General features: G+C 38.0%; 1 protein-coding gene across 2 annotated transcripts in view; it reads left to right on the top strand.

Annotated features, from left to right (window-relative positions):
- Positions 1–23955, top strand: part of IPO5 (importin 5) — a 38541-nt gene that overhangs the window by 323 nt on the left and 14263 nt on the right. For both annotated transcript variants that reach the window (XM_035318974.1, XM_035318967.1), the window contains 13 exons: positions 3782–3862; positions 9786–9978; positions 10461–10563; positions 10799–10895; positions 11929–12033; positions 14873–14995; positions 15083–15203; positions 17603–17690; positions 21113–21219; positions 22420–22544; positions 22630–22719; positions 22806–22979; positions 23180–23398. In XM_035318974.1, coding sequence (XP_035174865.1) covers positions 3782–3862; positions 9786–9978; positions 10461–10563; positions 10799–10895; positions 11929–12033; positions 14873–14995; positions 15083–15203; positions 17603–17690; positions 21113–21219; positions 22420–22544; positions 22630–22719; positions 22806–22979; positions 23180–23398 — 1626 coding nt within the window. The remainder of the gene's footprint in view (positions 1–3781; positions 3863–9785; positions 9979–10460; positions 10564–10798; positions 10896–11928; positions 12034–14872; positions 14996–15082; positions 15204–17602; positions 17691–21112; positions 21220–22419; positions 22545–22629; positions 22720–22805; positions 22980–23179; positions 23399–23955) is intronic.

The raw sequence follows: 23955 nt of genomic DNA, 5'->3' as shown, positions 1-23955 counted from the left end.
ACGTGTGAGGGGACGGCAGCGGACGGGGAGCGGGGGGGGGGGGGGCGGTTGTGGCCGTTGGGCGCCGCGCGCGCCGGCCGTTGGGGCCCTTAGGGCCGTTGGGCTGGGGGCTGCGGCCGTTGGGCGCGTGCCCGGCCGCCTCAGAGCGCCCTCCCGTCCTCCTCCCTCAGCCCCCGCTCGCCCCCTTACCCCCGTCAGCGGGGAGGTTTTTAACCAAAATAAGGGTTTTTATGACCAAAAGAAGGCTGTGTTCTTCCTTTTTTTTTTTCCTTTTTTGTTTTCTTCACCCGTCAGCGTTATCAGCAGAAACTTTGCCGGCGCGCCGCTTGAGCCCCGGCGCTTTGTGAGGGGCTAAGCCGCCTTAATTCCCTCCGCCCTGCCCGGCTCCCATTGTGGGGCCCCGGGGGGGATCTCGCCCCCGCTGGATTAAACGCCGAGCGCCCGGGTTTCAGGGCGAATCCCCCCTCCCGCTGCACGGGGCTTTTATCGCGCTCATCGCTTGGGCGGTCAGCAGAGTTCAGCGCGGTGGCTGACAAAGGATGAAGCGGTTTGTTGGCTCTGGTGCTGCGGTCCGCATTCCCGGAGTGTGATTTAGGGAGGAGGATGAGCCTCACGGGTTTCCTGAAAGGCACACTATCGATTTCTGCCACCGCTTTCCACAGAAGTAGTAGTACTCCCTCATTCCTAGACGGGGAATGGAGGCTGTTTCTTGGGACCCGGGTTTCTTTCACTTTTCCAAGTGCTGGCATGTAATGTAACATTCCTCACAACTTTCTGAACTTTATCATGACAAGTGCTAGCATATGACATGTTAGCTTTCCAAGAAACTTGCTTTGATTTGTATGTCATAACGCCTGTGAAATAAAACGTGTTCTTGGAAAACGAAGTCTGAAAGTTAGGTTTTTACCACTGGCTTACTGGAGGCTTGCTTGGAACCAGTTTGGAATTTGTTAAATCTTCATAATTACATATGCACTATACTCAGTCAGAATAAGAGACCTTAACTGTCATGACAGGTTACCAAGCCTTGTCAAGTTCATCAATGTGTATACAAATACAAGCAGGCAGCACAGTTTGTGCTTATTTAACTGTGCTGTATCTGACACTGGATTCCACATATTTCCAAGGTGTACTGAAAGTATTTTCATGGCTTAGGATCATTCAGATCAGAAAGGTCCTTGGGAGGTCTGCAGTGCAATTTCATGTGCAAAGCAGCATCAACCATCAGGCCGGACCAGGTCACTCAGGGCACGTAAAGGCTCTTTGGACAATAGGAAAGTATTGCATAGGCTTTAGAACATTTGCTTACTAAAATCATATAGGATTCTGATCTTAAACAGATAATGCAGTCACATTTTAAAAATCTGCTAACTAAAGAGTAATATTAAGTATTGTAGGGATTCAAATAGCTGAAGGTAAATGGAATAGCAGGTTTTTATTTGTGTCCAATGAAAAATCTCAAGAATGAGAAAAGGGTGGGTAGGCAACTGAATGAAACAGACTTAGGCTTTCATTGAATTTAGGACAAGGGGTGTGTTACGTGGAAGATGAGATGGAGATGTGGAGTCATCCCTGTTTGTTGGGCTGGGGCATAGCAAAAGCTGTTTAAAAAAAAAAAGGCTGGGAGTGAAAAATCTTTACATATGCATATGTCTGTGCAGGTACTCTTAGCTGATTCTGACCAACGTGGGTCCTTCATTTTATCTCTCATTAAAAAACTACTGTAATTTTGTTCATTGACTTAAAAAAAAAAAACAACTGTCTCTTACTTTTATCTCTATTTTCTGATATTTTTAACTTTCTGTACCTTGTCTTAGTGACTTTATGCTCTTCTAATTTTTCATCTCTGGAAGAACAACAGTATTAAATGTAGGTAAGAGATACTAGTTTGCACATTTTGAAATTTAGTGATACTGTGTAAGAAACTTGTATCTCAGTCCAAAGCTGATGAGCAGCAGCTACCTTGTCCAGTTTATTCCATCAGGGACAAAAAATACGCTGAAGATGTTGCAGTGTTCAGAATATGTAGTTGGAGTCTAGCTAAGGCTTGTGGTAAGTTGGGCAAAGCCAGGGGAGCGGTCCTCCAACAGCACAGGGGGACAGTTCTGGTTTTGGGTTTGGTTTCCTCTCACCTACCTTGCACTGGTGCTCTTGAGCATCCTCTGAATCTGCTTTGCTGGACTGACAGAATTATCCCAGTGAACAGCCGTATGGGTTGCTGCCATTTCCAGTGAGGTGAAGTAACTCCAGAAAGAACTTCACGGTGATCTGAATTGGCTTGAGGGAAGCCAGCTTTTACAGTGATTCGGGTATCTGTGAAACCACAGCCTGAGGTCCTCCACACTGGGCCTGCGTTTAGGGAACCTTGTTTCTGTATTTCTTTATATTGCACTGTTATTTACAAACAAACTAAAACATGTTCATGGAAATGGTTAATCTGAGAAGACTTTCTGTTTTGACCCTGAACCTCATTTAATTTTGCAGTCCCCTGGAGATGATTAGATTAAATGCAATTCTTAGGGGATTTGGCCTCATTGATTGCATCTAGAGAGTATGAAGTGCGAGTTAACGCTGCGACTGAGGCCTGCTAGGAAACAGGTAGAGAAAGTGGAGGAAGATGTCTGATATTAAACAGGTGATAAAGAAACAGCATCATTGAAAATAGCAGGTGTAATATCAAGGGCATGCAAATTTACTGGAGAATTAGTAAGATCTGGTACTATGGTGAGTATGGGTTAAGTAGGCAGGCAGGGAACTGAATGAAATGAACCTGGATTGTGTGGGGGCCTGCTCACTGAGTTGAGACTAGGGCAGTTGATATTTGGAAAGTGTGGGGTAGTTTATCTTAAAACTTGTGTCCATAAAAAATAGAACTCAGAGTTAGTAAGTACAGAACTATTTCTGAATGTTTAGGTAGTTGCTCTTCAGCTTGTGTTCCTTTGATCTTACCTTACTTATATTTAGTATATCAGAAACAAGAATTTACCATTCTATAATGCTCGCATATGCTGTGCTTCTGGTATCAAAACTTTTATTTTATGATCTCACTTTAGTGCTTAAGTAACAATGTAACTAACAAAGCCGCAGTGCATACAGATGGTGTGCCAGAAGAGTGTAAGGCAAGGTAACTGAACTTCTCATTAAACTTCACCTTTTATTAGGGGCATTTCCCTTAAGGGGAGACTAAGTAATCTCTCTCTCAGTTCTACTTTGAGAAGGATATTTAAGAAACTGACTTGGATATAGTACATCACTGAAATACAGGTAGGAGTTATAAAATGAAGAGTACCTATTCAGTATGCATAGCCAAGTTGTGACTTGGCTACCGCATGACATTGTAAAAGCAAAAAAAAGAAGATTCAGGAAAAGAACTGAACAAATCTATGAGCTATAGATCGGTCAGTGGGTATTAACCTATTGTTCCTAGTTTAGTTTCACGCTTCTGAAGTTCTTAATCCTTTGATGTGATGAAAGCCAGGATGGATTCCCAGGAGGATATGTGTTCCCTTTATGTTGTGCTTCTTAACTTGTCTTGTAAGTGGCCAGTAATGCATTATTCCAACGTGACAGGTCTTCTCAGGTAATTAAGATTTGACTTGTGGCTTTAAAGCAGGCCAGAAATTTTCACTTTGTTAGATCTAGTTTTTTTGCAAAGTTATTTTCCTATTAACTGGGTGGGTACTGAAGTTGGGTTGTTTAAAAACAAAGGTCGATTCATACTAAAGCTTAACACATGTTTTCTAGTAATTGTTTACAATAAATTGCATCTCTTTCCATGCAGGAGACATATGAGAATATACCAGGTCAATCCAAGATCACGTTCCTCCTACAAGCAATCAGGAATACTGCTGCTGCTGAGGAGGTATGTCTCAACAATCTTTGGATTCTGCAGTTTTTCAAGGGAGCGTGGAGAAGGACAAGGGAAGACATCAGCGATGGTCATTTTGGGATAAATTAACAAGTTGGGCATTAACTGAACCCTTCTAATTTACTGCACACTTGTAAAGGGACCAAGTTCACTAGATCAGACTTCCTGATATAGGATATTTAGTTTCAGAAATAGTCTTTCATAAGTGACTGCTCAGATCTCCATTGTTTTCTGGTTTTGTATTTTGTTTAATCAATTGGTTCTTTCCTTAAAAAAAAAAAAAGTGTAACTAATGCATGAGTGTTATTGTGATGTTCCTTTGAATTATAGTTGAGAAATGCCTTCTGTTTTCAGGTCCTACCCCTAATGTTAAACATTGCTTACATATCATCTGAAACTTCTTAAATTAGAAGGGAGAGGTCAGGTAGCACGTGTTGTATATTTTATTCAGATTACGTTTTGCATTTTGCCTTATCTGGAGAAGATACGTTCATTAAATCTTCTAGCAGTGTTGCAGTTTGAAGCACTTGCAGGTCAAACTTTTTTTTTTGTGGTAGTGTAGTAACTGGCTTTTGGTTATTTGATTTTGTCAAGACTCACACTTCAGTGATCAGGTAGTTCTCACTATGAAACTATTATTTGCTTAGATATGTGGAGTGAAGCACTAAGCTTTCAAGATACTACAAACTTCAGAACTACTTAAAAGTAAATACCTTTGACTTTTTTCAAATCGAGAGTTTTACTGAACACCAGAAGGATGTACTGTGTAGAATTTCTGAACAATATTGCAAGGAGACTATAACAGCATGGTTCCTTTCTGGATAGTGATCTCTTCTGGTAGATAGTAATCAGCTTAAAGGTAGACGGTGTTTGTGCTTTTCGATGCTCGGAAGGTATCAGCTTACTAATACTGATGCTTGTTTACCTACAAAGCCATATTATTCTGACAATCCTTCAATATTATACTTGCAACTGGTTGCATAAGAACTGAGTAGTTTTCCATCCCGCTGCTCTGAGATGTTTCTAATGACAAAGTAGTTCAGAGGTCTCTTCTGTATTTAAATTTGCCATGGAAAATAAAATCTACTGCTGTTCCTTTTTCTTCAGAAGGTGGTGTTATGCCCTGAAGTCATGTCTGTATGCACAAGTTTCTGTTTTGTATTGAATGCATTTGATAACAGTCTGAGTTGACAACTGCAAAGTCATGCTTGTGTGAACATATACATGCTCCATATAGTTACTGATATAACTCCCTTATGTCAGCTAAGCAAATAGCTGAGGTCTAAAACTTACTCAGAATCTTACCGATGACTTGGCTTCCATCTTGCTCAAGTGCCAGGTAATTTCTTTCCCCTCAAATGGGTAACCTCTGCCATCTTTGGTAAAAGGTAACATTTGTAGATTAATTTTGACAATTTAACTCCACCAATGTACAAACCAAAGAGAGGTTTAATGTTAGCTCATAACTGAACTATATATTAGGGGCTGGACTCAAGAAATACAGATTAATAAAATCTGCAAATAACTTCTCTTCCCTGTAAACCCAAACACCTAATAGCCTAAGTGGAGTCATCACATGTTTGATTTAAACATTGCAAATGGACATGCAGGGAAGGATTCTGTGTATGTTTAGTATGGTGCTGGTATGGACAGCTAGGCATGTTTTATGTAGATCCAGATGTTGGGCAGAACCTTGCTTGTGTCACCAGTGGGTAGGGCCTTGGACCTAGTACACCTGCTTTGAGCACACACACAACATGCTGGCACCACTGAACACAGGCTGCTGGAAGAAGTCTCAAAACCTTTCTCAGGCTACAGGAAACCTGGGTTCAGATCCCTGGGCATCCTAAAGCGTCTGTATTGCTTTTCCCCATCCCATGAAAACTGGGTTGAAGAAAATACTTCATCCAGTTTGCTGGAACTGGGCTGTGCTGTTGCAAGGCAGCAGTTGAGGGCAATCCTGATGGCAACCTAGTCATTTTGGCATTTAGGTAGTGCAATAGGGATTCACATCTTAAGGACAGCTTGTATCTGACATGGAAAGAAACATTAAACCAGCTCAGAAATAACTCTTACAAACTAGCTGTATAACAGGTTTATCTTCTTCTAACCAAATGCCTACACTGTGGAAATAATCACCTTTTTCCTTCTGTTCTCATAGCATGCTTTCCTGGTAGCAGGGTAACACTGTTCACAGAAGTGGAGTGAAGCACCCAGCATAGCAGTTAGAGTGCTTCTCTGCCAGCTGATGAGCAAGATGGTCCACCTCAGGCTAAGGCACAGCTTGAACCCAGGTCCCTGATGTCCTGAACCTGTAGTCTCACTGAGAAAAAGTTTGGATTCTAGAGATGAACAGAAAGGTGCTATATATTCACAGCTTATTTGATGTTTTTGATTCTCAGGATGTGTCTCAAGTGTTAAAGGCTGTTCCTTTTGCAGTTTTGATTTATCACCTAACTCTGAGAGAGGAGCAGAAGCTCTGCATATTCTTCTGTATTTGTTTTCTCACTGATTAACTCTAGACTGGCAGTCCTTAATTTTGTCCTAACTTGGGGTTGAGAATTTTCAAGGGCTGTGAAATACAGGAAGAAACTCTGTAAAGCTGGGTTTTTGCTATACTCAGTCCTCTTAGAATTTCTCTGACCTTTCTCTTTTCCCTCTCCATATTGTCACACACAGCTTGTGTTTCTTAATCTTAAAACTGCTGTGGGAAGCTTCCTCTTTAGAATTTGGAGGGGAAGGCAGGCAGCCTGTAGGCTGCTGATGCACCACAGTTCTCCCTTTGAGTTGTGTGAGAACTTCAGGCACTGTGCACTTTGATTCTACTTGGGGCTGACCCCTCGAATGAAGTTGTGCAAGTCCATTGTTGGATCACATCCTAAATATCGATTGCTTCCATCCATGAGTATTTTAATTTTATCATTTGAGGACGTAAAAGGAACAGTAAAACAACAACAGCAAAAAAATCAGTGTCTGTAGATGCACAAGAGGGTCTCTTTCTTATAAAAAGGGCATGGTTACCCAATACTTAGAATGCCAGTGTAGAACACAGCATCCCAAATCTGTAGTTCTGCCCTGCTTCAACAAGTGGGTTTGCTTCTTGTGCCTTGGTTCTACCATCTGTAGTCTCAGAACATCTTTTTTTTTTTAAATCGCCACAGAGTTTATTGATAAGAAGTAGTGCACTGAAATTTGAGTATCAAGACTACATTTTTATGTTAATACCTCTGACGTTTCCATTGTAAGTAAGCATCTCAGTAATCCAGACACGCCGAAGAATCCAGTTCTAGGAGAGAATTTTTCTATTTGTGCTTCACTGGAAGACACCGTATTTGGGGATGTAGAGTTTACTGTTCCTCTTATTATCAAAAGCAATGGTAGCTGTTACACTATTTTGAAATGCTTGTTTGGGTGTACATCTTGTAATACTTAAATATAAAAGGGCCTTTGGTGTGCATTAAAAATATGTATCCTTGCATCTTTAAAGCAAAAGAAACTGTCCCAGAGCTGCTATTGATCCAACCATGTTCATAATAATTAAATTCGCAATAATAATTTACATAGATGGAAGTTTGCTGAGGAAAACTTGCTGTTTATTTTTAGAAGTCGGTTGCTTCTGTTACTCCTTCAAAAGTTTGAATTTGCTTTAGGGAATTTGAAATATTTTTTCTAAGCCAGGAACAACAATAAACAGGAGGTAACTCATGTAGCACAAATCTTGTGTTCTTCTGTATTTCTGATTGCTCATGTTTTACCTTGCAATCAGTGTTTTTCTGTCTCCCAATATTTTAAATTCTTCAGAGGTAGAAACTATTGTCTTTGAGAATTCATGTTTTAAGAAAATGAGCTCTATTCCCTGTCTGGCTACATATTGATTGCTTCAGTAAAGGAATAAATGTAAGTTCAGTCATTATAAGATGTCAGAATATGCACAGAAACACAACGCTCTGAGTATGGGAAGATGTTGGATCAGTTTTTGTGGCTTTGCTTAGTCCCAGCACATTCGCTTCTCAGTCAAGGCTTCTTTAATGTAAGTTCATACTACTAATGAGTATAATAATCTTTCACAATATTGATTCTTCTAGGGATGGGGAAAGGGGAGGCACCATTATATTGTAGTACTACTAAAATTGTTGGGCAAGTTGTTAGTGGGATTCACAGTGGCAGTGGGGAAAATCTTTTCCATTACTACCTCATGTCCCTCTGTGATATATTAGAGGACCTTGGCTTATGATGGGAGCTACAGCACAGGTAGACACTGTGATTGTTCACATTCTGTCTTAGATCTACTAAGAAAGATCTACTAATCCTATATATGTGGTGGCTTTGGTCCTTGCTGATCCTAATGTGGAGGAGGAGATGAGGAAGGGTGTAGAACAAAGTCCAGTTCTGGTCCTTCCCTTCTGCTGACATAGAGGCATTTTGGGTGAAATACACATTGAGTCTGCAGACTGCAAAGCACAGCATGAACGGTATCTTCAGTGATTTTTTTCCAGCAATACCAACTTTTACATGATATGTTAGAAGTTGAGACTTTGCTCAGTTGAGAGATCTGCTAGAAATCTAACTTCATTAGTTCTGCTACTCACTGAATGTTTTGGAATTCCAACGGCTGTCACAAGAGAAACTATTTTTCATTCAAGTACATATTAAATTAATAATATTTAGGAAAAAAATAGCATGTGTTGCATTAGAGTTCAGTAAATATGAATTTTGTATTTGAAATTTGAAACTAGGGTATTTTTTGTGAGGATTTAACATGTAACACTTTGTTACATGAGTAAACTTCAGAGGCTTGGGGGGTGTTTTCAATTACCTCTTGTCCTTTTAATTACTGCTTGTCCTTCTAGAAACACTAGTTAGTGAACAACACATTTAAGTTATTCAGGGTGCTTCATGTATCTTTTGCCTTTACTGCACGTTTTGTTCTACTCATTTGGAATTACTCACCCATGCTTCTTGCTTCCAGTTCTTTTATAATTGTAAATAAATATGTAAACAACACTCCTGTGAAATTGCTGTATATAAGCGGGAAGCATAGATGATTGTAATGTGTAGTATTTGAGGTTCCTATGCTCAAATTCAATTTTAAAGGAGAACAGTTTATCATAGATGTGTGAAAGGCTGAAAACTCTAGCTCTTCTTGACAAAGTAATCCTGTGCTTTGAACAAATTCTCACTCTAGGTTCTTGAATCTTTAGGGTGAAATTTCCTTGTTTGAGAAAGGGCTTACAGATTAATTTTCTGACAAAACTCTCCCATTAAGTCACCTGTTAATCCAAAAAAACCCTTTGGATTATACTTATCCCAGTGGGACATTTAAAATAGCAGGAAGATGTGATTTACACATCTATCTATAATGCAGCTAGGTTTTTTAACTTGTCACAAAATATGTCCAAGGTTTAGGTCCAGATAAAGCTTAATACCTTAGAGGATTTCATGATTATTTCTTTGAATATTGGAATAGCTGTGATAGTTCAGAAACATCAGCTTACAGTAATGTCTCTGACAGTGTTTTTACCTACTATTTTAACTGTCATCTCTTTTTTGAGAGGTATTGCATTCACCAAACAAGTCTATACTGTGAAAACTGATTGTTGAAAGCATGATGTCAGTCATCATTCATCAGAAGAATATGATTGTTCTTTTTCATTGCAGTTAAGGGACAGGTATTACAGAATACAGAAAAAGATTTGAAGCTGTTTGTATGTAGGAACCCTCTAAACAAAATAGGTGCTAAATTTCCGGTCCTTTTAGTCGATTTGGTCAGTGAATGGTCACTAGTACTATCTAAATGACATAAACCACTTGACTTTAGAAAAAGAATGGAGTGCCACAGTTACTCATGGAAATACTTTTCTCTGCTTTCTTGAGTTTTGTATCAAAACACTAATGTATGTGCTGTCTCGTTCGATAGGCTAGACAAATGGCAGCTGTCCTTCTACGACGTCTTTTGTCTTCTGCCTTTGAAGAAGTTTATCCAGCTCTTTCACCTGATGATCAGACCTCTATCAAAAGTGGACTGCTGTTGATCATTCAGTTGGAAACACAGTCCAGTATGAGGAAGAAGATCTGTGACATTGTCGCTGAGTTGGCCAGGAACTTAATAGGTACTTTATATAAGCTGATATTGTGGCAAAATATTTATGTATTGATAGCAGTTTTATCTCTTGTTCTCTAGTGCTGTGTAGACTTCTGCGGATTATTGTACTAATTGATTTCAGGGTTTAAAATAAAATGTAATGTTTGCTTATGTTACCCTTGACCAGATAAAAATAAGATTCTTTAACTCTGCCTTTTAAATTGCTTGAGTTTGGGTGTGATTGTGTGAAGTTCTAGAAATCTAGTTACATTTAAATTCTGATGAATGTTACACTGAACATCTGCACCAGGTACTCTTTCCAATACTGGTATATGGCGGTAAATAGAGATCACTGTGTTTCTGAGATGCTGTATCTTATGCTGTGACTTGGGTGCATCTTCAGATCAGTTGTTCTGAAATTAATTTGTGTAGTGTGGAACGGTTGCTTTGCATAACTGAGGTCTAGCCACTCTTAGTTTGCTTATCTTAAAAACCTTGCATTTAATCTAGATGAAGATGGAAACAACCAGTGGCCAGAAGTTCTGAAATTCTTATTTGACTCTGTCAGCTCACAGAATGTTGGACTGCGTGAGGCTGCTCTGCATATTTTCTGGTAAGCTTTCAGACTGCCACTTTTTCACAGGTTATCCAAGTAGTAGCCATAAAACTATAACAACACTGTCACTACTTAACAAATGGTCACATATTAAAGCTATTTTATTGTATTGTGGTTTACTGACTTCTTGCATGTACAGTTACAATCTATAGCTAAAATAATGAATAAGGTTAAGACAGTGGTTAAGACTGAAATGTGAATTTTCACTAATGTTCTGGTATCATCTTTTTAGGAATTTTCCTGGGATTTTTGGGAATCAGCAGCAGCACTATCTGGAGGTCATTAAGAGGATGCTGGTTCAGTGTATGCAAGATCAAGAGCATCCATCAGTAAGATCTTTGTATTTTTGCTTGTTAACGTTTTTACCATCCCAAGTATTAAAACTCTGCAGTAGCAGCTTCAGACATTAAGGTTAAAACATTAAATTCCAACCTGAGAATTGTGTTACCAAGAATGATGTGTATCTGCGGGAGGCTTGACTGTGCCTACAGCAAAACAAAAGAGCCAAACCTTTCCATGGTCCTCAGGCTGGCTGACTGGCTTATACAACACTGCTTTGACCAAGACTCTTCCATAGCAGTTATGGTTGGAGAAACCTGTACCTGGGGTTGTGGTGATGTGAAGTAGAACCAGGGGTTTTAGCCAGCAGTGTGGGTGGTCAGAAACACCTTGTTAAGCTCAGTTTCTGGCCCTCCTGTTTAACAGAATAGATACGTTTTGTACTGGTCATACATACTCAGTTCTGTGGGCATGTGGCAAGCCTCGCTTTTCTGGAAGGCTTTGGATTTACTTATTTGTTCAGGGAATTGTACTTCTGAGAGTGTTTCTGTTGTTCGGGAGAATACTGGGCAACAATAAGAAACCCTGCTGAGGTATATGGGTTCAGTTTACTGCTCCTCCATGGATTACTTTTTCTGACCTTTGAAACTCAACTGAGTAACATTTTGAAAAGTGCCACAAATCATGCCTTTACAGAAGCATGCTTTAAACACTTAAATTACACTTTCTGAAAAATGGGACTTTGACACTTGCATACATATTTGAAATTGGAAGGGAAACTGAGGACAATAGCTTTTTTAAAAAAAAATCAGAACAAACTGGAATATTTGCCACATCAAGAAGAATAATATGATAAACCTTTTGGTATCATGGAGGACATAGGTGCTGAGAATCTTATCACTCCACCTTAATTTGAAGCAAGATGCAAAACTCAATGTTAAAAACTAATTCCTATGTCTATTAGGAAAATGTGAAAGGGAAATAATAATCCCAAGTTAAGTCTCATAATGGGGGTAGCATTAGAAGAAAACAGACATTTCATTACCAGTTCTTCATATGTCTCTCTCCAATCTTGCCTTCTAGATCAAGACTCTGTCTGCTAGAGCTGCAGCTGCATTTGTGCTTGCTAATGAGCACAATCTTCCCCTTCTTAAACATTTTGCAGATTTGCTACCTGGAATCTTGCAGGTAAGAAGCCACACAAGTAAGCCTTTGCCGTTAGTGTGTCTGTGTTGACTGGATCCAAACAAATTACTGGTCTGCAAATTTTTGTAATGTATGAATTTTTGAGGAGACGTAGATTGATTATATGTTAGTTAACCTGAGATCCATCACCAGCAAGATGGAAAACAATAAAGAATTCTGTAAACACAAGCTAATTGGCAGTTTTAAGGATAATAGTTCAATGCTGATTAACTTAATGTTACCTAGATAAGAGTTAAAATTATTTGTGAGCTTCTTAATTAACCCTGATATTGAGAAATACTTGAAATCTCAGGGCAGTCCATATTTAAAGTAGTCAGTTAGGAAAATCATTTACGCATGATATGCCATACCTCTTCAGTTTAGAGGAAAGCATAGAATTATTCTGCAAAAGATTCTTAAACTAGGAACAACAGTCTGAATAGAATGATCTTTGCTGTTTGATAAATTGAACTAGCAAACAGAGTGACTTTTGTACTTAATAATGTGTCTGAGGCTGGATTAGGTTCCTTTTAGGAGGGATACAGTTCAGCACAAGTTGATATTCTAATACAAGGTTGTTTACTTTTGGGGAGAACCCCATTGTAAACCAAACCAGAGACAGAAATGATTCAAGGTCTGGAGGAATGCTATTTCACAGTCCTGTTCCCTTTCTATGCTAATAAAAAGATGGAAATAACTAAGTACCTATGATAAAAGCTGTGGTGAACTTGTGTTTTTTGAATTAGGCTAAGTTTAGGTTAAAGACAGATTGTTTGCTGCAGTTAGTATAGCAGGTTCTTGTTGATAGCGCAAGCTATAAACAATGTCAATGCGTGTATTATGGCAGCTGAAGAAAAGTTGTGCCAAGTTTACTGTCTTCTCTAAGTATTGGCATTCTGCTTGATCTTAAATGGAAACTGAGAGGAATTTATTAAAATGATCTGAACGTTAAGCCATGTACTAGTCTGTACAAGATACGTATTTTGATATTGAGGTCACTTTGGTGGTTAGTCTTTGTCTCACTTTAGCAGTGGCAATTGTGTTGTTCAACCATTGTAACTGGCTGGGAGGACCTTGGCTACTGAGTACTCTATGAGTGGGAGCTAGGCAGGATTTGGGGTGGGCGTGCCATTTGTCCTGATGTTCAGCAATTAAATAGTATGCTGTTTTTAGACTACGGACTAATAGCCCACTCTGTGATATAACTCTGAAAGCTATTTTAGGCTGTAAAAACACATGCTAAACACTGTTACAGTGCTTGGCTTGTATTTTCAAGCCATTTTGCAACTGTAGAGCACAGAATTATGTTACAAAATCTGTCTTTTAAAATACTTATTGTGAGAAGGACTAGATTCTCTGGCTGTGGTAACACAAGATGGATATGAAAATCCAAGTTTATAAATAGGAAATGGGATGTGTTAGAATAGTGGTGAGTGACCTTTGGAGACAGTTGGATGCTTTTTTTTTTTTGCTGTTCAAGTTCATTTTGCTCAAGTATTGCAGGGATTTTAAAAAATAAATGAATAAGCTGAAGTTAAATCTGACTTTGCAATTCAGTCCTTCTAGTCAAATTGTGTAGCAGTTAAACTCTCAGAACTAATTGTTGAAATTTGTGTCTAAGGAATTTAACTCGGTGGATTTTGTAAAAAAAAAAAAAAAAAAAAAAAAGAAAAAAAAAAAAAAGGGGGGGGGGGGGAATGGGGAAACCACCACACCTGGAACTTCAGCTGACTGTAGTTGTTCATGTTCAATACAACTAACAAGTGCATCTGCATTTTAGGTCTCAACTTATGTTTCTAACAAGTTTAAACTGCAAGTTGAGAAACCTAGTCTTGTTTTAATACAATGTCAAAGATGCATTGAGCGTAGAGTCCAGAGTTTTAAAGAAACTTCCAGTAAATATGGAATATTTACAAATAAACTTCCAAAGGACAAATAATATCTACTAGAAAAGAAGATGTGAAGAGTTTTTTCACAACAGTTTTTATGTTAAAAGATGCTGCTTCTGTGTTGAAAGTGAAGTTGTGGGTTGCTTGAGTGGCTTTATCAGAAGTATCAGATTCTAGATTGAAGTACTAAAAATGCACCTAGCTATTCACTTAGAAAAAAGTTGCTACGCTAGTAAGACATCTAATACTTCATTAATGAGAATTCTTTTCAAAACCCAGAAGCATACTTAAAGACTTTTTTCTTTAGAGGTTTGGGTTTTTATGTCCTACTTCTGGAAGAGTTTTAAGCACCATCAAATAACTGATGTTTTGGTACTAGAGTATCAGCTTGGTCAGTTAAAAGTAAGCTTTAAATTACTTTTCAGGATGTGGCTAGGGGATAGGAAAGATCCTTACAAAAACCTTGATTCCTGTTTTCCTTTCTTGTAGCTGAAGGCTGAAAGGTCTGCTTTAATTCAGTGGCTCTTCAGAGTTGTCCAGAAAAAAATGAGAAATTATTAAAACTTGAGATTCCTGGTGTTTTTAAGTTTAAGCTATTCAAAGCTGTTCTCACATAATCAGCCTTTTTAAAAAACTGTTTTATTTCTCCTTCTGGGCAGAGTTCCTCTGAGGACTTGTTCTTTAAAGTGCTTTTTTGAACATGTGCACATCAAAGAATAGTGTGGGTTTTTTGCATGTTGGCACCCCTGATTTGTGACCTGAATGTTGCCTGAGTGTCTGTTACGTTAGATTTAAACTAATAATTACAAAAGTTGATGGTATGTAACATTGTGAACCATAACTTCCTTACAGAAAGCTTGTAGGTTTTGGACCCTGTATATGCTTTCTTTGTAATTTCAGTTATACATTGTTTGCTTATCATTTAATCCTATCTTCATTTTATCTCTTTGTAGGCTGTAAATGATTCCTGCTACCAAAATGATGACTCTGTTCTGAAGTCCCTTGTAGAAATTGCAGATTCTGTTCCCAAGTATTTACGACCACACTTAGAACCTACGTTGCAACTAAGCCTGAGGGTAAAGCTAAGAACTCTTAAGTCACTTTTCTTTTTCTCCCCTTGAAACCTGTATTCTAATCTTTTGCTCTAATCTTCTGGATTGTAGCTGTGTGCAGATGCCAGTCTCAGTAACATGCAGCGTCAATTGGCACTTGAAGTAATTGTGACCTTGTCAGAAACGGCTGCTGCTATGCTGAGGAGGCACACAAACATTGTTGCACAAGCCAGTAAGTATTCTACTCATTTTCTTTGGTGAAAAAAATTGTCATCCTTTACAGTATTAAACTGACTTTGCAGGTGTTTAAGTGGCAAAACTGTTATCTTAACTTTTTTTTGCTGGTGATAACTTTTAAGTGACACTGAGTTGGATTTTATTAAGGAGGAAATGCTTTTTTTTTTTCTGTTATGACTCTTCATAAATTAATCTGTGCTTATGCCGCCACCGGCAATTTGTATAAAATTACAGTGGACTCTTCATAAGGTGTTTCCAAAGAAAATACTACTCTCATGCTGCTGGCTTTGGAAATTTGTACTGAGTTTAAAAAAAAAAAAAGTTAATGCATTTAGTTCTGAAGTCCTACGTTCGAAGTTTGGTATGTAGGCCAGATATTCTGTGGTGCTGGCAACTGAAGACAGAAGGAATTCAGAATGCATGTTAAGCTTCAGTGTTGAGTTAAAGCTGTGAGTTTGAAAATCAAATGCTTGTATAAATATTTGGACTAATTAGTCCATTAAACATACAGGTTGTAAATTCTTTGTACTTTTTTAATCATGGGTTATTATTTGAGATACTAAAAATAACTCTATTCTTGGACAGGCCCAGCAGCAATGCTTTTAAATGGATGTACATGCTGGTATTTCTCTGCCTTTTAAACCCTTGTGAGCAGATCAGGGCAGTGACGTGCCAGTGTGGCCTGTTTTTCAGGCAGAAGTTTCTTACCTGCACTGACACACTTATGTGTCTAGATTCCTGCTTGTTTTCTAAAACTTCTGCCAAAAGGCAACTTTTTCCTCCACTCATATGCTTGGGCTGGGGAAAGTTACAAATGTCCAGATCTCTAAAACAATCATAAAACTTCAGGGAACAAAAGTAAACTGGATGTGCTATATGTATACTTACGGAACAGCTTTTTAAAGAACAGATTTTTTTTAGGATATATTCTAGATTTGATAATGTTTAGAATGCTGTATGTTCACGCCATTCTGTAGCTTGTTGAGAATATTAACTCTTTGATGCTTGCTGAATGTCCCCCAAATCATAGTAAGTTTCTTACCTGGTCAGGCAGCATAGTGAAGAAGTTGCATCCCGTTAGAACGTATTACTTTTATATTGGGTAGGTAATTGCTGCTTAGGAATGAAACTTTTGTATTAAGATCCTCTATTAGGATAAGGCACCATGTAGGAATGAAGTACCTTTGGTTTGTAACATACTGTAAAATCACTGCGATGTTAAATGAATCACTAAGATAAGAAAAAAACATTTGCTCATAAAGCAGTTATGTTCAGAGAATGATAAAGAGGTAGCCAAAAATGATAGCTTTTGTCTTTTTGTGCTTTAGTTTGAAAGGCTTTGTTTTCGTTCAACTAAAAAGTTGATAAATAACTTGGATTTTCAGAGCTATAAACAGGTAGGTCTTAGGCAAAACCATCACCTTATGTTGTTCTTGCTGTATGTGATGCCGATTTAGGAGCAAGTTGTGTCCTGTTCACCAGTCCTCTGCTCAGAAATTCAGCTTGGGTTCAGATTTCCCTCTCTGAGCTCAGTATTTAAGATAACGGCTTTTAATTGCTGCAGCTTTGATTTCTAGAGAAAGTGCCTAGCTTTGGCTGTAGTTTTTCCTCAGTCTCCAGGAAATGGCAAGTCATGGCATGCTCTGGCAGTAAACCAAGCTCACTTGTCTCATCCTTAACTTCACTATAAACAAATAGTCTATATTCTGGTAATAGTTAAAGTTTGAGGACCTGCTGGGTCAAGGTTGAAACTGTAATGTAGGGTTGTGCATTGGAAAAATAAAGCCTATGTAAAGCTATACTTACCAGCAACCATATTCATATTAAACATCAAGACTAAACAACTAGCAAGCATTTGCAGTGTCTAGATACGATAGCCAAACAACTTTGGGTGACATTGTGTTCTCAGCCTTACTTGTAAGCAGTAATTAACACTGTGATGCAAGTTTTTGGAACTTCGTAACATTGGTGGCAGATTATGGTTGATTTCCATCCTTCAGACGTGTGTCAATACATCATTTTCATGTGCACTTAATGAGCATCTGTGTCTGAAACTTCTGAGCTATAATACATTTTTCTTGAGGAAATTATATTCAGTGACTAGTACCTATAAATAATTCTGACACATGGGTGTCGTACTAGAGACTTGATAGAGTTCATTAAAGAAATTTTAAAAAGATCTTAAACTTCCTTTTCATTCTTCTGGATTTGAATGTTCTGATAACTTCTTATGAACTTTTTGCTGATGCAGTCTGATGTGTAGACATGTCTATCTGCTATTTGAAGAAGAGGTCTTTTTTCTGTAATGATTCCTGAAGGGAGAGGACTTAGAATTTAGGCTTTTTTGAGAATATATTTTAAGAAAGCAACCTGAGTTTAAACTTTTTGTTTCAGTTCCTCAAATGTTAGCAATGATGGTTGACTTAGAAGAAGATGAAGATTGGGCAAATGCAGATGAGCTTGAAGATGATGACTTTGACAGGTAATTGTAAAACTAGTTCCAATGTGCTATCAAAGTTGCATAGCTTTTAAGTACAGGATGCAAATGACTGCAGTGCATTGCTTTTTCTTAATCAACCCTTATAGTTGTGTTCCCTCAGTCATGAGCAGAGTGTAAGATTGTTCAGACACTGGGGAGTAAAAATTGAAAAAGTAATATGAATTGATAACTTGAACAGAAAATGAATGTAGCAGATTTGGAATAACTGTACCTGGTTTCAAGAACAGTTTATGTGTAGATTATTTAGGTACTGTTTAGCGAGTAAATTTCAGTATTTTCTTATTGCCATAATTTACATCTACAAGTTGCATGTTGCCTTGCCTGCTGTTTTTGCACTGTTTTAACTTCAGATTTTTGTTGTTCCTGTCATTGGTGTTAGTTACTCAGTTCAGAATTCACTGCTCTGAACCCTTTAAATTGAGGCTTATCCTGAAATGAGCAGGAACCAAAGCTGAAGGATAACAACCTTTTTAATCACCCACAACCAACCTGTACATAATTTTCTAGATCTTGAAATGGTAGTGATAAAAAGGTGCCTTAGTTTGAAAGGACACTAGATTGCTTAGTGGAATTCGATGCTGGATTCTATCTAGCTCAAAAATTGTTTTTGCTGTTTTAAATCTCGTGTCATGGCTAGCAGTAGCTTATTTCTTGTCTTAGGTACGAAAGAGCTGCTAAAAATGTCCACTATTTCTGACTTGTTCATTCCTGCATGCTTTGTAGCTTGCTCCAACTTTTCACTAGAATTACAGTGGAATGTCTACAGCATCCTCTTATGCCTGCCCTTGTCCAAATACAGGAAGAATGAAGCAGGAGAAAGCAGAAATATGTACAGTGAGATAGTTATCTCCATGCCTTTGTAATTACACTGATGTTCCTTTACCAGGCTAGATGCTTTTTGCAACATCTGACGTTACCTTCAAAGCTTAAATGTAATTAGTGTTTCCAAACGGTTTGTGACTGCACTAAAAATTTATCATGTGCGCAAATCAGGAGAAAATCCTAAAGTAGGAGTAGTGAGGGGGGAAAATAATTTTTTTGCTGACAAGTTTTAACTGGAGCCTCAATTGTATCGTTTATACAACTTGTCCTTCTCTGAAACAGCTTTCCAAACCTGCACAGTTTTATGTATAGTAATTTTATATCTTATTGTGGAAATACCTACTGCTGTCATCCAGATCTTTACCCCCATCATAAATAATTGAATTGGAAATCTCCATAGGAAGATGAGCACTAGAAAAGATGATTTACTACTGAACTGAGTAGCAACTTCTACTAGATACCAGGCATGTCAAGATGCTTGCAAAACTGATCCAAAGGAATTTATGGAAAAGCATGTCTAATCTTATGCTTAACTTGAAATACTTTTGCTTTCATCTGGACTGTAGAATTGAAAGTAAATTGCCCACCCACACCTCCTCCCCTATGACCTTTTTAGTTTATTTAATTTCAACTTTGCGAGTTTTGCCATACAGATAGAACTGTCAGACCACTGTATTTGGATTTGTCAAGTATTTGAATCTTTATTCTGTTACATTTTAAGGGGAAATAGAGTACTAGAAAATAAAGCTCAAAACCTTGTCAAATCTCTTAGGGTGTGGAAGTTTAATCAGATGACCTGCTTTAGGCAGTTTAAGTGCTCTGAATCATCCCCTTGAGGCATGCCAATTTCTCTATTGTCAGTGGAGTAACTTCTTTCTTCTCAACACAAGCTATGGATTCTAGTGTGAAATTCCTTCTCTTAACAAGTAGTGAGCAAAGATCCGGAAAACAAGTTAGGCTCAACAAATTTAGCCTAAAGGAGAAACTTAACTCCTCTAGCCCTCAAAGCAATAGGAGAATTCAAGGCTTTGGTGCAAAACACTGGAAATCGGCTCTGTGGTGATTGTGTTCTTAGTTTATTCTTTCAGCATGTTTACTCATGTTACTATGCATTTCCCACCACTCAAGTGCATCTTTGTAGAGAGCTGTCAATGAGCATATGTGTATGCTAACCTCTTGTGCTCCAGTCTTTCTAGCTATGTAAGCTGGAATTTCTTTGCCGTGCGAGAAACTGGCTGATGATCATCAGGCTGTAGCCTACTTAGGGTGTGTTCAGATCTGACTAAGGGGGATATGAGTCAGCTTACACCAAAGCATCAGGGAATATTTTAGCATTTCCAGGTTTTTTTTGCTCTGACTTCATAGAGCAATGTAATTCTAAAGAAAAAAGACGCAAATCCAGCTTCCCTGTTCCCTGGCAAAAGTTTTGCAAACTTTGCAGGGAAGTGTGTGGTCAGTTTTATAAGATAACACTATTTCCTCATATTGAGTATTATAAATTAATGGTTAAAGAAAAGAACTCAACATCATTTCAGATGAACGTAGCCAATAACTTCAGTGAGTTTGCTCCAAACTAAACTTGTGTGCCCGTGCTCTGCTGACTGGCTGGTGATGCTTCTGTTTGAACATGACTGATCTGAAGAAAAACATACAATTTCGTCAGCATCTTTGTGCAAACAGTTTGTTGACAGCATGTGAGTTTCTAAACTGCTTATGGTTTGTAATGAGACTTGGGGATTCAAGTCTAACAGTTTTAGGACCTCTGTGTTTCTGACCCTGATGGATGATACTTGAAAGAAGAGGGAGATTCATCCTTTTCTGAACCATTGTTCAGTTTTTCCATCAGCATGGGTGTCCAGAAGGGACTGTAATAACCTGGAGTTATTACAGTGCTAGACATATCCAGACTGTAACAGTAGTTAGCTGTGTCCTGGAAACTTCATTCGCTTTTCCAGAGGGATTAATTCAACTGGGTGGAACAAGTCACTTTACATGGGTAATGTTTGGCTGTTCTCAGTTCTGGAACTTGCTGCAAGTCAGAAATTCCTCACCTGGACTGGATGTTTTCTTCCTGAGTCATTGGCCAGGGGATGTGGTACTATAGTACTGATACTGCAGCCTTGCTGGGAAATTCTTTTGCATGCTAAAACTTGAATTCTGCTGGTTCACTTGGTTTTATATAGCAAGTCTGAACTGGTTTGAGTTTGTTCTGATGATTTACACAAAAAGATACTAGCCAGTATTTATTAATTCATTGTAAATATAATCTATAGATTTTCAGATTTTTTTGCAATATTACAAAATTCAGCGCTAGTAAGGTCCACATTTCTCTGGTAATAGGCTTGTTCAGTGGGCTAAAAATAGTAAATGTTAAGTGGAGGATAAATATTTTGTGCCTGAAGCATCCATTATGTATGTGCTTTTAGATTTTGGTATGCTTTATTTACTTATGGAGGCTCGTGGATATTCAGATAGCAAAAGTTTGAGACTAGAACTGCAAGAAAATACACTTTTCTGCCATTTGTACTGTCTGTCTTACTGTAGATGTCAAACCTTTTAATATTTTTGTAACTGTTATTTAGCAATGCAGTTGCTGGTGAGAGTGCACTGGACAGAATGGCATGTGGCCTTGGAGGAAAGCTTGTTTTACCTATGATTAAAGAACATATTATGCAGATGCTTCAGAATCGTAAGTAACTGCAAGTTTTTACAATCCTCGCCTTTTGAGGAACTTTAATGTCCCTCAGATGTTCCTGTTTATCTAAGCAATGTATTTTATATGCTTCTAATTTCAGCAGCAGAAGCTATAAATGCTATGAACTTGGAAACTTTTTAATTTTCATTAGACTGGGATTTGTTAAACTTACGTTCAGTGCATTAAAACTTTTTTCTGGTTCCTGAACAGATGTCAAAACCAAAACAACAGATTCTTAATCTCAGTCTGTAAATGTTCTTATTTTAGGGTATTCTCTCAACCAGTGTATAGTGCCCCACAATACCTTAAGTGTGCCTAAACTGCTACCTGTTGTTCTGTAGCTCAAAAGTTTTTGCTTCTTCAGAAGTGTTGCACTTTAGTGAGCTTCTTATCTACAGACTGTAAAGTCTGAATGTGTTTCTGCCCCCTACCCCTGGAATTTCATGCATCAAAATACACAAGTCTGCGATAGAGAGGCTCTGTTTGCTTATGCCAATTTTCATATTTGTTTCATGAGGTGGTTACATAATGTTCTTATCAATTCCTTTGCATGCTTTTTTTCCTCTTGCAAAGACCTGTAATGCTTACTGAGGCAGTCGTTCAAAATAAATGTGTTTATTGCATACGCTTTCAATTGACCTATGATTTGAGTCTTCAAAGTAGAAGATAATGCGAAGACGATAATTCTGGGTACTTTGTAATTTAATGTGAAACCCCGCCTGAAAAGGACTTATCCTGTATGATACAGACTATAGGACTATTCAAGGTATCGCCTGCAGAGTGCAGAAATTTATCAAATCTGTTCAGAATAGTTTTTCACTAAGGGAAGTTTTATTCTGTGAACAGATTAGTGTGACTCTTCTAATGTTAATGGGCTGTTCTGACATGGGGGAAAAAAGCTGCTGCGGTTAGCTCATTTAATAAAAATGCAATTTCCAGATGTTAGTACTGGAGATACAAGCATGTAAATAGTTTAAAAATCATTTTTGTATAGATTTGGCCTGGATTAGATACTCAGTTTTTTGTGCATCACTGAAAGTATGGATAAGGAAAAGCAAAAAGTACTTAACAAACATGGTGCATTAATTTCCCTTCTCTCACCTATTCTTCCCCCCATCACTTTTTTTTAATTAGTCTTTGAGGTGCTCTGTAGTTTGCAAAGTGAATAATAAATATTTTTTCAATCTTCTATAGCTGACTGGAAATACAGGCACGCTGGCTTGATGGCGCTCTCGGCCATTGGAGAAGGATGCCACCAACAGATGGAGGGAATTTTAAATGAGATAGTTAATTTTGTTTTGCTGTTCCTTCAGGATCCTGTGAGTCTAATGCTTAATTATTTCAAAAAATTTTCACTTTTGATCTTATGACTACTACTTAACCATTTGAGGGTTACTTTTTCAGCATCCAAGAGTGAGATACGCTGCTTGTAATGCTATCGGACAAATGGCAACTGACTTTGCACCTGGCTTTCAGAAGAAATTTCACGAGAAGGCAAGTAGTAGAACAGTACAGAAAAAGGTAAAATTTTGTCCTATTCAGGAACTCATTTTTTCTGAAAATAAACATTTCTGTTTTAGGTGATAGCAGCTCTTCTGCAAACCATGGAGGATCAAGGCAACCAGCGTGTTCAAGCCCATGCAGCTGCAGCACTCATAAACTTCACCGAAGACTGTCCCAAGTCACTGCTTATTCCATATTTGGATAATCTAGTGAAACATCTTCATTCCACTATGGTGATAAAATTACAAGAGGTATAATACACTGAGCAAACATAATCGGTCGCATATGTAGAATAGCTGAACTATGACATCTGATGTAAACCAGTAGGTAGATCTGCTGGTGTTATAAGCTGACAAGAATGGGATACCAAGAGCACGTTTTTAAATTTTTGCATGCTTTTTAAAACACATATTTTAATGAAATATAACACTTCATTCTTCTTCTCTTCAAGTTGATACAGAAAGGCACTAAGCTAGTTTTGGAGCAAGTTGTGACTTCAATTGCATCGGTTGCAGATACAGCAGAGGAGAAGTTTGTTCCCTACTATGACTTATTTATGACTTCTTTAAAACACATTGTTGAGAATGCTGTTCAGAAGGAGCTAAGACTTCTACGAGGAAAAACTATTGAATGCATCAGCCTAATTGGTCTTGCTGTTGGTAAAGAAAAGGTAAGATCTTATTGTACAATATTTTAAAACAGACACGTTTTTTGATGTTCACTTCAAATTGAAATGATTACTTGTTAAACATACGGTTATGTTGTTGCTAATTTCCGTGTTTGCATTCCTGTTTTATTCTGTGGTAACCGTCTTTCTGTTCAGACTCACAAGTTCAGAAGAGTCTTACAAGAATACATCAACTTAAGTTATTCTTGCTTTATTGGACAACGTTGAAAATGTGTTTTCTTTCTTTTTGTTTTAAGAGGCATACTGGAGCATCTTGTTTAAGTGGAGTCATAATAGTGGCTAAAGTCTATATAGTTAAAAGGAAGCTTAGCATAAGGATCTTTTTCTGTTTTTACAGGCAGATTCCTGGAAAAGCTGAATGTGCTTGTAATAGAACTGGTAGTCATTTCTCATGATGCTTGTGTTTGCCAGCATTTTTTTCTTGCTGATATACCGGTTAAAATGCGTATCTGTAAAAGTGCCAATAAGCAACTGTGAAGCACTGTATGAGAATCTAAGTGATAATTGTTAGCAAGTCATGGTTTACAGATTTTCATTTT

This window comes from Oxyura jamaicensis, chromosome 1 (assembly GCF_011077185.1).
Source record: "Oxyura jamaicensis isolate SHBP4307 breed ruddy duck chromosome 1, BPBGC_Ojam_1.0, whole genome shotgun sequence".
In the NCBI taxonomy this organism is placed as follows: Eukaryota; Metazoa; Chordata; class Aves; order Anseriformes; family Anatidae; genus Oxyura; species Oxyura jamaicensis.
Note: the sequence above shows the minus strand (reverse complement) of the source record. Positions and strands in the feature narration are given on the sequence as shown.